At 45.8% G+C, this 12,500-nt stretch overlaps 1 protein-coding gene across 1 annotated transcript in view; it reads left to right on the top strand.

The window, feature by feature from the left end:
• Nucleotides 1-9,641, top strand: part of VGAT (vesicular GABA transporter) — a 38,714-nt gene extending 29,073 nt beyond the window's left edge. The window contains exon 4 of the mRNA XM_050176115.2: nt 3,737-9,641. Coding sequence (XP_050032072.1) covers nt 3,737-4,936 — 1,200 coding nt within the window. The 3' untranslated portion in view covers nt 4,937-9,641. The remainder of the gene's footprint in view (nt 1-3,736) is intronic.
• The last annotated feature ends 2,859 nt before the right edge of the window (nt 9,642-12,500 follow it).

The following is a 12,500-nucleotide window of genomic DNA, read 5'->3' as shown; positions in this document are numbered from 1 at the left end:
TCGGACTCCACTGGCGGTCACCTTCACCGGCAGTCAATTTGATCGCACACAAAACAATAGCGGCGGACGAAGACGGCTTCCCGTAGGCCGGGCGTGTTTCCGCCGTGGTTCAGATTCGGCCAGCGGTCACCTTTACGGGCAAGCAGTTTAACAGCACGCAAAACAACAGCTGCGCACGCAGCCAGCTTCACGTAGCCCGGGTCTGTGTAGCCACCATGGTTTCTACCCTACCAGCGGTCACCTTTTCCGTCGAACAATTTAATCACGCACGAAAACAGCAGTCACGAACACACACAGCTCACGTGATCTGGGTGCACCCAAGATCACGTTCCCTACCGTTTGCCAAACGGTGCAGCACGTAGGCTGGCGGCCCATTCTTAAAGACGCGATGCTTAATAGGCGTGGGGGTGGAGAGTTCAAGAAATAACGCGACTTTTGCAACAGTGTATTAACCATTATTACTGTAAAAGGAGCAGATAGCATAATTAGAAGAAGAGCCCTGCGGCAGTTTGGCTTGTAGTTACTTCGAATAAATAGATATTTAATCAATCGATGCCGAAGTTCCATACTTTATGCGTCCAATTGAACAAAAACTAAAGTGTCCCCTCTGCCGGGCACAAATTGAGACGAATACGCGAGATATCGAGTGCTACTGGCTATTGGCGTCTTTATTGTTTTGATGTAGTGTGCCTTTATTTTTATTTTCATTAGGCGGAACTTGGAGAGTTGGGAGAGGGCAGCTTAATGGAGACGATGAATAATTTTAGTAAAACAGCCGCGGCGCCTCAGTCAACTGCTGCGTGATACAAGTCTTAATTCCTTGTACTCCACCCAGAGCAGATTTTCGCCAGTACGTCAGTCATCCCAACTGTTGTTTACTGATAAAGTACGTACATCAGTTATGAATGTCGATTGCTGCTGTGCCTTCAGTAATGAACTTCTTGGCAAAAACGTTTATCCATCGCTATCTACATCCTCTGTTTGTCCCTTGCATTTATGCGTGTTCATCACCATCGTGATTCTTGTGTGTTGTTTGCGCCCTTCAGGCTATCGCCAGATACTCCCTTTCACGTAAAACGCATAGAAAAAAGAAGAAAAGGCAAACGATCCCTTTGTAGCACAAGGCAGTGCTGATCCGAATAAAGGCTCCAAAATAACACATAAAGGTAACGCATACTTATATACACAAAACCTTAGGTGACACAATGACAGACGAAGTCAGGCCACAAACAATGCATAAGGCCAGGCCCTGTAACCCAGACTTGCACACGGACACTGACACAAACACGCACACACACACACTCTCACGCAGACAGCCAAGCACAGAAATTAAATTACGTGAACGCTTCAATATAAAGTACAACAATAAAAAGAAGAGCGACGTGGCTTATAACCACGAGACAAAACGCCACCATCCGTTAAGAAATACATTAATGCTGTCAAGAGCACTCCATTGTGCTTTGCAGATCATTCCGTGTCCCAATCACTTTTCCCACAGTAAAAAAGACGCCCGTCGAGACGACTCGACGTTGACCTGAAGCGCACCCTGACTATCGCTCGAAGGCAGGCTATACATCACCTGCCTCGAGGAGAAGCTTTGCGGTTATCTCAACAAGCCTCGCAATTCTGTGGTACCAGTAATGCGCTCCGAGGGACGCCCGCGATAAATGCAGGGCCGCGTCACTCTCACGGAAGAAAGGAAGTTTAAGCACGATCGGGTCTGCAAGGCGGATTTTTTACTTTGTCTACCGTGTTCTCCTCCAGCTCCCGGGGAATTGCTTCTTTCACTGCCTCGTCTATTCCATACAGAAGAAGTACATTACTCTGGACTTCTTTCGAGCAGTGCTGATTACAGAAGACGATGATCTTGTATCGGCTTCTATTTAGCCTTCTCGGCTCGTCGCCTCTTCCCTTCTTTCCATTCCTTTTTTTCCCTTTTTTTTTTCTCGGAAGTCAGTGCTCTTTTGAAAGCAGGGTGGCGTTGTGCCTCCTATTGTGGCAGTTGCCACGTTTATTTTTTTTGCTTCGTTTTCTTCTTTTATATAGTTATGCCGGCGTTTAATGCTTTAACGCCCAGTAAGATACAATTCGATAGAAATGCGCATTCAAATTAAGCCAAGGAACACTCAACGAATTTCACAGCATCTTAGACAGTCTCTCTTGACCACTTCCCTTTCCAAGCCTCTTTTTTTCTGCTCTAACAAAGCGTTCGGAAGGAGCGCTTTGTTAGAGCAGTAAAAAAAGGGGGGGGGGAGGGAGGGGGGAAGGGGAATATTCTCGCTCTGATAATTGGCTCTTTTTGTTTTGTTCATCTATGATGTTCTTCTATGATGGACCAATGTTGCGTCGTTGCTGGAAGCCTAATCATACGAATCGTATCCTCTCCACATATATATATATATATATATATATATATATATATATATATATATATATATAGAGAGAGAGAGAGAGAGAGAGGGAGAGAGAGAGATAAGCAAGATCGCTGGTTTCTTTTGTGCGTTTTACAGCGCCAGAAATGGGATTAAAGAATAACGACAGCTTCGACAAGAGCAATCCAACCCCGCGGGGAGTTCTCTTCCTTTCGCGCCGGGTAATGGTCATCTCGTCTATCTCCCGCCACCCGGGCGACCACCCGATATCGGCGAGCTATGGGAACCGCAAACGCTTAGCGCAAGGGACGCCAGTGGCGGTCTGATGTCTTCAAACCGCTTCTCTCTGCGAGCGTTGGACTGTACTGGGGATCGCAGGGGGGACGCGACGCCAGGCTTTGAGTGAAGGTTCATCACCTATGCCTGAGGCTTGGTTCATTCACGCTGCGATGCACGGGCTCGCCAATCAGGCATTTCGAGTCACTGATGATGAAGTGATGAGTGGGACATTAACAAATAGAAAGGCTGCAGTATGTGGTGAAAAGAAAAAAAAAGAAAGACGCGTATGGCATGAAAGGCTCCAGATGTCACTAATGGCACGGCCGATTACTAGATAAATGAACGCTCTCATTTGGCCTGCCGTTGCGGTACTTCGCCGGCCTATTTTACCACCGCGTGGCTGCTTCTTCCGTAAATGGATAAAAAAAAAACTGTTTTTCGAAATAAACAGTATGGGCTCGTGGTCAACTGAACCACTTATTGCAACATGTCCTCGGGATAATTTTTTTCCGGACTTCTAAGGGACTTCACGAACGCTATACCGAGAAGTTTGGGCAACGTTGGCAACGGCGGGTTCTGCGTAGGAGTAAAATACTGTTTGTAAGTCCTCCATTTTTCTTCGCGAAAAAACGAAGCTAATTTCACTGCAATCTACCTATAACTTTGTCATTCACCAGAATTTTAACACAGCCGTTAAGTATTGGGCACCCTGGGGCTGCAACTGAATTCGTTATGGCACCTTTTCTGCGTTCAAAGCTTGCGGCCTCCTTTGTCTTTGTCTATATATATGGAGATTGAATCTGTGCAATTTACATAACGCTCGGCATAAATATCATTGCTTATCAAACGCGGCACACAGACACGACAGCGATTTGCGAGCAAAAGCGGGCACCGGCTATGTGTGTTCGCAGGCTGAACGATCCCGAAGTCGACGTCCGATTTCAAGCAGTTCATACAAAAAAAAAAAGAAGCGTTTCGTATCGAGCCACAAGTTCTGTAGAGAAAAAGCTCACCACGATAGAGCCAGCACTTTTCGTCTATAAGAATGCCCTGACACGCTCATTCTGCGCTCTCTCTTTTCGCAGGGTATGTTCATCGTGAGCCTGCCTTACTCGGTGCTCCACGGTGGCTACTGGGGCATTTTCGCCCTCGTCTTCGTCGCCTACATGTGCTGCCACACGGGCAAGATACTCGTGGACTGCCTCTACGAGCCGAATGAGCGCGGAGAGCTCGTTCGAGTCCGGGACAGCTACGTCGCCGTGGCCCAGACGGTGCTGGGCCCCCGGTGGGGCGGCAAAGCCGTCAACATCGCCCAGATCATCGAACTGCTCATGACCTGCATCCTGTACGTGGTGCTCTGCGGAGACCTCATGATCGGCTCCTTCCCCGAAGGCGCCGTCGACCAGCGGTCCTGGATCATGCTCACCACCATAGTCTTGCTTCCGTGCGCCTTCCTCAAGAACCTGCGGTCCGTATCCATGCTGAGCTTCTGGTGCACCGTCACTCACCTCTTCATCAACGTCATCATTCTCGGCTTCTGCCTGAGCCGAGCCTCCGAATGGGCCTGGGCCAAGGTCCAGTTTCGCATCAACATCAACAAGTTCCCGGTCACGATGGGCATCGTCGTCTTCAGCTACACGTCACAGATCTTCCTGCCCACGCTCGAAGGGAACCTCGCGGACAAGACCAAGTTCCACTGCATGCTCAACTGGAGCCACATCGCGGCCGCCGTGTTCAAGGCGCTGTTCGCGTACGTCTGCTTCCTGACGTTTGCCGAGGAGACCCAGGAGGTCATCACCAACAACCTGCCGACCAAGGGCTTCAAGATAGTCGTCAACCTGATCTTGGTCGCCAAGGCGCTCTTCTCCTTTCCGCTGCCATACTTCGCCGCGTCAGCCCTGATCGAGCACGCCTACTTCCGGGAGCGACCCAAGACCCTGTTCCCGTCCTGCTACGCCATCGACGGCGAGCTGCGGGTGTGGGGACTGGCCCTGCGGGTAGGGCTCGTCATATTCACCATGCTACTGGCCATCTCGATCCCGTACTTCGCCCTGCTCATGGGTCTGATCGGGAGCTTCACTGGAACCATGCTGTCCTTCATCTGGCCCTGCTACTTCCACATGAAGCTCAAGTGGGACACCATGGAGTGGTACTCCATCAGCTGGGAGGTGTTCATCATGTGCTTCGGGGGCTTCTCTGGCCTCGTGGGCATCTACACCTCGTTCGCAGGTCTTGTGGAGGCCTACCACCTTCCGCTGCCTCACGTGCCGGTCATAGAATCTTAGAACGTGCCTCGTTACTAATATCGCGCGCAGCGATAAGGCTTTTCTTTCCTTCTATTGTTGTTTGTATGTGTGTTCCGTGAGTCTGAGTTGACATGTTCATGCATGTTTGTGCGCATTGCGAGAGAGGCTTTCCTTCCTGTGAAACGCCGAAACGGTACGGCACGGGATATAAAGAAAAAATAACGGCCCTAGCGACTAAGCGAGCTTCCCTAGCTGGGTCGATGAGGTTTCGTGAGCGAGAACCTCACGAAGACGTGCGTCTACATCAAAGCTTGGCTCAGTAAGACTACTGTAGTCGCTGTAAACCTCTGATAAGTGGTGCCAAACCGATAATCGTTTAGGGGAGTAGAACTAATCAGCTACGTGGCACAATCACTTTACGCACGCAGTCGATAGGTTCGCAGCTACGGTAAGACTGAGTTAAGACACCCTCACGTTCGTTGGGACGAAGCGACCTTAATTGCTCTTTTTTATTATTTCTGGTTTTAACAATGCTGCTTACGCTATGTTTTCAAGTGAAACCAGTATAGTTTGAAGAAACGCACGAGTTACCGAACAAACCCGTGCTAGAGCACTCTGCTCTCTCAGACATTATTCCCGAAGAGGTATACCTCCCAGCACCGTCATCCAGTGCCTAGGCAAAATAAGCAAGACGAATTGTTTCGAAGGTTACGAAACAGGCTGAGTTTTGAGGCGACGAGTTTTAAGCATTGAAACATTGATATCCTGCTGAACCTTCGTCAGCTAATTGTTATTCTTGAACAGACTACGACTGTTTGCTGTATCGTTTTCTTAAGCACGGTCGAGCAGGAAATCATCGCAACTGCATGCAATGTGCAGATCGAAGCTACGCAACTCATTTCGAATGAGATGGCAGTAAGTTATGTCTGCCTAAAATTTATGCCGATATGTCTTCCACTGACTGTGCTTGTGGATGTAATCACTGATTTAGCTAGCTACAAAGTGCACATCGAAAAACGAAGCGGTCAGCCACAGGAATAAGGCAGCACCCTCGCATTGCCTGAAGCCCTGTGGACTTGAATGTATTGCCTGAAAAGGCAGAGCACTTGCAGATTTACTGGATTCTTTCGAAACGGCCAGTTTTGATGGCCAGCACTTGCATGCCATCAATGGGGCGAAGAAAATGAGACGATAACCAAGATGTCCGTGAATATCAGCCAGGGAACACGCTCGATAATTTTAGTCCAGCCCAAGCACCATCAAGTCACGAACGAACTTGAGAAGATGTAAAGGACGGTTTCTCGGTCCGGCATGAGCACTTTTGGCACACGGAGATGTCCTCGTTAAGGTCTTGACAACGAGGAATGAATTTGTAGAGACGCAACGCCTTACTCATGCACGAAAGTAGTCCCTGCGTAGTCCTTGCTGACCACCGCCTCATGTTGCAGTTCGCGTCAGTAAGAATTTCTTTTCTTCAGAATCATTCCAAAAGGCCTGTGACGACATTTCGGCTAAAAAACTTTTTTGGTATGCTACCAACTGTAAACGCGCAGTGATGCTTTATGATGGCATGAACATTCAATGCTTAAAAAAATATAGAAGGCGGATAGAAATAGCAAGGTATATGTTCTGCCTTTATTTGGAGCACATACTTCAATTAAAGTGAAACTAAATTTTAGTCTTCCATGGAATCTTTTAAGTGAAGTAAGCATATCCACAAACCATCATCTGTCTTTAATGGTTGTGAAACTATCACGTGCTTTGCGAGCAGGTAAATGCGTTGAATCTAGAAACAGGACTTTCAGAAACAAAAAAGAAATACATCCACACGCACAACGAAAAGGCTTTGCTGCGAAATGATGATGACTGCCGAGTAATGTTGAATAACTTCTACGCTACTTTAATAAAAGAAGAAATGCGCTCATTGCGTAAGCAGGCTTGGGGTACTTCAACACTTGCTGTAAGTCATATAAAGTTGGCATACGATGAAGAGAACTGCTAGCTCAAAGATGAGTCTTCCATTTTAACTAGATGATGCTGCAAATACTTCTTTACGGACAACGTAGTTAACTCCAGGTTTCACAAATAATGGCGTATCTATACTTTCACAAATATCGGGATATCTACTCAGCGAATAAAAACATTAAATTCCATATCTAACGGGCTTCGAAGCTGCAATACTAAGCTGTGAGTTTAGATTGCATAATTACTACATAAATAGCACGTCAGTTCTTTTCAGACGTACTTAGATTCACATGAAAACAGCTGGGCGTGTGGTATGACAAACGCAAAGTCAGAAAGTCTTCCACGGAAACTGCTATCGTCACAACAAGCAGTTTGTTGGAAGCATTCTACAATTTTTCAGAGTTGCACACTTTCGGTGCGCAGTGAACAAATACGGCTAGGCGTTTGCTGAAACAAAGGCAAAGCCAGAGTCTTCCAACTGAGCATTTATCGTATGAAGACTTGTACGCTTTCTAGATTTCTACAGGTTTTCACAATCTCTATGTGATGTGAACGAGAAAAAAAAACGGTTAGCGTACACTGAAACAAACGCAATGTCAAAGAGTCTTCCACTGTAAATTTCAATGTCAATGAACAGCTGCCTCCTACACAATCTACAATTCTTCAGAATTGCACATCTTTTGTGTGCTGTGAAGGAAACAAGTTAAATGTGCTGCTAAAACAACCGCAGTCAAAGGATCTTCCCCAAGAAGTTTCATCGTCACAGCAAAAAAGTTAGTCATACGTATACCACAATTCTTCAGGATTGTACACTTTCGGTTTGCTGTGGACGAAAACTGCTAAGCGTATGCTGAAGCCAAGGCAAAGTCAAAAGAGTCTTCCACCTAAACTTTTATCGTCTCAATGCCTGTACGTATTCTACACTTCTACAAGATTGTACTATATCTCTGTGTGCTTTTAACGAAAAAAAAAAGTTCGGCGTACGGCTGAAACGAAAGCAAAGTCAAAACGTCTTCCATTGGATATTTCATCGCTTTAACGGATAGCTGTCGCCTACGCATTCTGCAATTCTTCAGAGTCGCACAGTCCGTGTGTGCTGCGAAGGAAAATATGTAAGCGTACCGCCAGAACAAATGCAAAATCAGAGTCTTCCACTTGAACGTTCAACGCCTCCACAAAGAGCTTCCCTGAGCGTTCTGCAATCTTCGGGGTTGTACAATTTTTGTGTGCTGTGAATTCTAGCCATCCATTTAGCTAGCCTATACAGAATGACTCATATATGACCATGACTCATCACCGCGGCTGCTAGTCAGTGTGGTTGTAGGAGTCTGGATGTCTCTTATACAGCCCCCTCCGTAGATAGCCATAAGGCGGCCTTCCCGCCTACAACACCGAGTCTTCCAATTAAGGGGGAAATTTTGTCATCCACAGCATGACAAATGCACCCTGCTGAAGCCACTCTATGTATCTCACGGGTTTCCGCGTATTTTATTTGCATAATCGTTTTCCAGCCTTCAAGTGTGCGAGTAAGTGGTGCAGCAATCATTGATATGTGTCGAGTCAAATTAGAATCAATGTGACGTAGGTTGTGTGCGGCGAGCATATTGTATTCCGGGATTTGCCACCCAAAAGATTCCTGTCGTCCCTACCATACTGTTTTCCCACAGATGGGTGTTTAAATGTGCATACTTTTTAGGGCGTCATTTACAAGAAGTGCTCATTGTTGCGTAAAATGTTGCAGTGATCTTTCAACGCGTGACAATAGTGAAGGCGAGAGCTGTTGTAATGCTGTGAAACCTGCAAACAAAAGACATACATCGTAAGGAACTGCGATCAAGTTACAGACTCGTCATTTTACGTGTTTATACAGAAATAAGCAGCCATGTTTCCGAAGATGTGGCAAAGAACCTAGAAGACAATTTTTTTCTTGAAGCGTTCACGACACTGATGTTAAGGCTCCAGAAACAAGTATATACTTGCAGTTTACACATAAAAATCTTTCACTCGGACGTCACGAGTGTTGACTGCCTTGTTGTTAATATATAATAGAGAGTCACATATCAGACTGCGTTTTTGTTGAAGTTACTGGCGGAACAGCGAGCTGCGGTATTGTGTAGAAACATGCAGTTGCTCATGTGTCAAGTGTTACTGAAGATGTCTATGCAGTGTTTCTTGATCTGTTGCCGACATATCTTCTTAAGAACACTCACGTTCTATTGATAATGTGTGAGAAATCGTCGGAGCTTTAGTAGCTTACATGCAATGACGTGACTAACACCGCGTGTATGCTGTGGGTGACGAAATATATGTAAATGTGCATTATTAAAAGCGCGAAAAACTCGGATGTTGAAAGAGACAGCTACGGCGGGAACTAGGGATGCCTTTTTTATTATTTACTGATTTATAACAAGTCAGAACACATAAGTAATCGGCGCGTCTAAGAGCTCCGACATCTACTTAATACATGTGACTAAAAAAAAAAGAAAACTGGGCCGAAATCATTGGAGATCAATTGTAAAGGTCAAGCGATAGCTTCTACGTCAACCTGCTGAGATAATACTGTTGGGGACACTTACTGGTTGGCACTAATGGTTAAGTGCTATGACGCGTGTGGGTACCGCGGCTTTTGCATTGTCACCAGGATTGGCTCGCATGACAAAGCGTGTTAAAAACCCTTACGGGTACGCACCTCGCGCACTGGTGCCAGAATCAGCCCACCGAATCACCGTTTCTTTTTTATTGCACCATCTCTAGGATCGGTCCAGCCAATTGGTACAATGTCTCCCGTATCGGCCCACTATACTCAGACAGACAGCCGTTCAAGCAATAGGAAAGTGGAGGGAGGGAGGGAGGGAGGGAGGGAGGGAGGGAGGGAGGGAGGGAGGGAGGGAGAGCCAAAGAAAGCGTCTCTTTAAAAATGGCTGACTTTGACCTAACGCATTTTTTTTTTGTCTTGTTGCTGGTAGAAGTCAACACCTTGTTCCTCTTCGTAGCTGTGTCTTTATAAGCGTTAGTTTTTCGGGGGCTGTTGTTAATCGTGTATCGGTGCCAACTTTCCGAGTTCGCTATTATCCTCAATGTCCTAAAGAAACGAGCGTTTCCGAAGTTTGTGGAACATGTTGCTCTCTCAGTGCTGCATGTATGAACAGTGCGGACGACGTGGTTCCTCCGCTATTACCAGCACTCTCCTTGCGTGCTTCAATGTTCAGACGACAGATAACACGTGCTTGCTGAACTTGATAAAACGTAGCGCCACGCTTCCTCCAAACGCAACTCCAGCTGCTTCCCAACCTATAACGTCTTCCATTTACAAGAGAGGCCGGGCCCGATGTTGTTGCCTATACTGATACTGTGTGCCGAGTGTCAACTCAAGTCTTTTGATTCATGAGAGAACATGATGTGCAAAAAAACAAAAACAACAAAAAAGAAAAGAAAGGAACAGTGAGGTCAAAACACACAGACACGACCGATTCGCATTGTTGTTGTATTAATACATGTATACATATATCTATAGTGCTCGAGAGTATATGCGTGTGACTCTGAACAAAATGAAATCCTGGATGGTGCTGCATATAGCTGGTTTCGTTTGTTTTCGAACCCGGCATGGAGCCGCGATTTGTTCGCTATTGTAATTTCGTCCCGAAAGGTTGGGCATCTCTTATGTAAAGGAACTTGTGGTACCTCCATGCTGTACTTCTTCGCGCTGTGTGCTGTCTTGTTTTCGTGCCGATGTGTGTTGAGATCAAGCGCCATTCTTGCACAGAGCATGAATGTAGGCGCATGCAGGAAGGTGACCTGATGGACCTAATTCTGCTGCCTGTCACACACCTAGCTTTGTCTAATTTCGCATTGTTCGGTCGTTTCGCACTTGTCCGTTTCCGTCGACATGTGCCCGTCGAAATCCCTTTACAGCGAATAGTCGCTAATGACTAGCTCCGTGGGTTTAGTGATATCATCATCCGCCGCAATGGGCGACGAAAAAAAGAAACAAGACAAATTCCACTTCGGCCAGAGATCAAATCCGCGTTCGCCGCGTGAGATACGAGCTGTAACGCTACTCTCACCGTTTTCTGTATCATTATTATATTTTTGTGTGTTGTTTTGCGCGATGCGAATACATGTTTCAGTGATTCAAGAGCGGGTAATCGCGGATATCGTTCCTAAAGTAATATGGTGAAATGACAAAATGGCAAAACCAATTAAATGCAGATGACGACCGATAGTAAAACATGAATCGGTGTACAGTGACACAATGAACTTCGGCGCAGGCAGCGAGGAAGAATGAAAGAATGAGTTCGGGTATTAGAGGAAGAAAAATTGTGGGGCAGACGTCAAAACTGAAAGAAATAATCTCACTACGGCTAGATGTAAACTTGCCCGTCGGATGCAAATGGCAACGATGAGCATGCATTCATCAAGCTTCAACAAGATCGGTAATTGCAAAAATATCATTAACAAATTCATTTACTTCAAGCGTGAACGACCAGATCAAAACTTTAGGAACATTAAACGTATAAAGAAGCTGTGTTTTCTTTTCCAAATACACAAAACTGTGCCAACGCTGAAGTTGCGAGGAAGTCGGTTAACAACTATTCCCTGTACGTGTGTGTTCAACAGGTCCCGAAGAATTGAGTGGTAATGCAGACTCTTCTTTTTATTATTTACTCCGAATTCTTGAGTATTACGAATATTGCAATTATGCGCGTTCGTTACAATCAAAGGTAGTTTGTACTATATTTGCACGTTAAGCATCGTTTTGAATGAAACCCCACGAGCCTGCGTAAATGTCCTTCGACCTTGAGAGCGAGGTGCGTGTAGAGTGAAGCTCCTGATATCCCTGCTTGAATTCAATGAATGTCACATATCGCGTGAGGAATTGTCTAGAGCGTGGTACTGTGCTGGTGTTTCTTTTTCTTTCTTTCTTTTTTGGCTTCTTTCTTATCATAGAAATGACAATGTATATGTAATAAAGTTTCAATCAACAGAACGTTACCAACTCGTTTCTATGTGATACTACAATCTATGTGTGTGTAAAAAGTGTATTAAAAGGCTTGTAGACTACACTCGTATGAAGACTGGTTCGTCCCCGAGTCGGTCTACGCTCCCGTGACTTGGCGCCTAACGTTCTGTAATTATCTGTGCTGATAAGTGGTCAGCATTGCAGCTAAGTCTAAGATACGAGCCCAACATGACTATATAGACATACAGTCGCCGTTATAATTTGCGCGAGCCCACCTTAACCACATGTTTTGCTTGAATGTTGCTCCAATGCAGGAGATTTCTGGTTTGGGGTTCCTTGAATGCGAGTGTTGCCTTTAATGCGTCCTTCTTTCCAATAATTAAATACTTGGTCCTTAAGATTAGTCTTTGTTGCAGCTAAGCGGCTATATGTGTCTCTTTCATCGTTCGGGTTAAGCTTGATGGTGACAGTCTGTTGTCCCCTAAGCAGAGCGTTCAGCTATTGTGACCGCAGGCTACAGTGGCCCTTTATTCTGGGTACTACGTTAAACCTTTGCAAACTGCAGATATATCTGCCACGATTGCAACGAATCCCACAACAGGAGTTGTACTAAGTGAGGTTGACTTCTGATTACGAGCACTTATTTTTCTGAACTTTTTTAGTTTTTCGTTCGTGTGG

Source organism: Dermacentor andersoni, chromosome 9 (genome assembly GCF_023375885.2).
Source record: "Dermacentor andersoni chromosome 9, qqDerAnde1_hic_scaffold, whole genome shotgun sequence".
NCBI classification, from domain to species: Eukaryota; Metazoa; Arthropoda; class Arachnida; order Ixodida; family Ixodidae; genus Dermacentor; species Dermacentor andersoni.
Note: the sequence above shows the minus strand (reverse complement) of the source record. Positions and strands in the feature narration are given on the sequence as shown.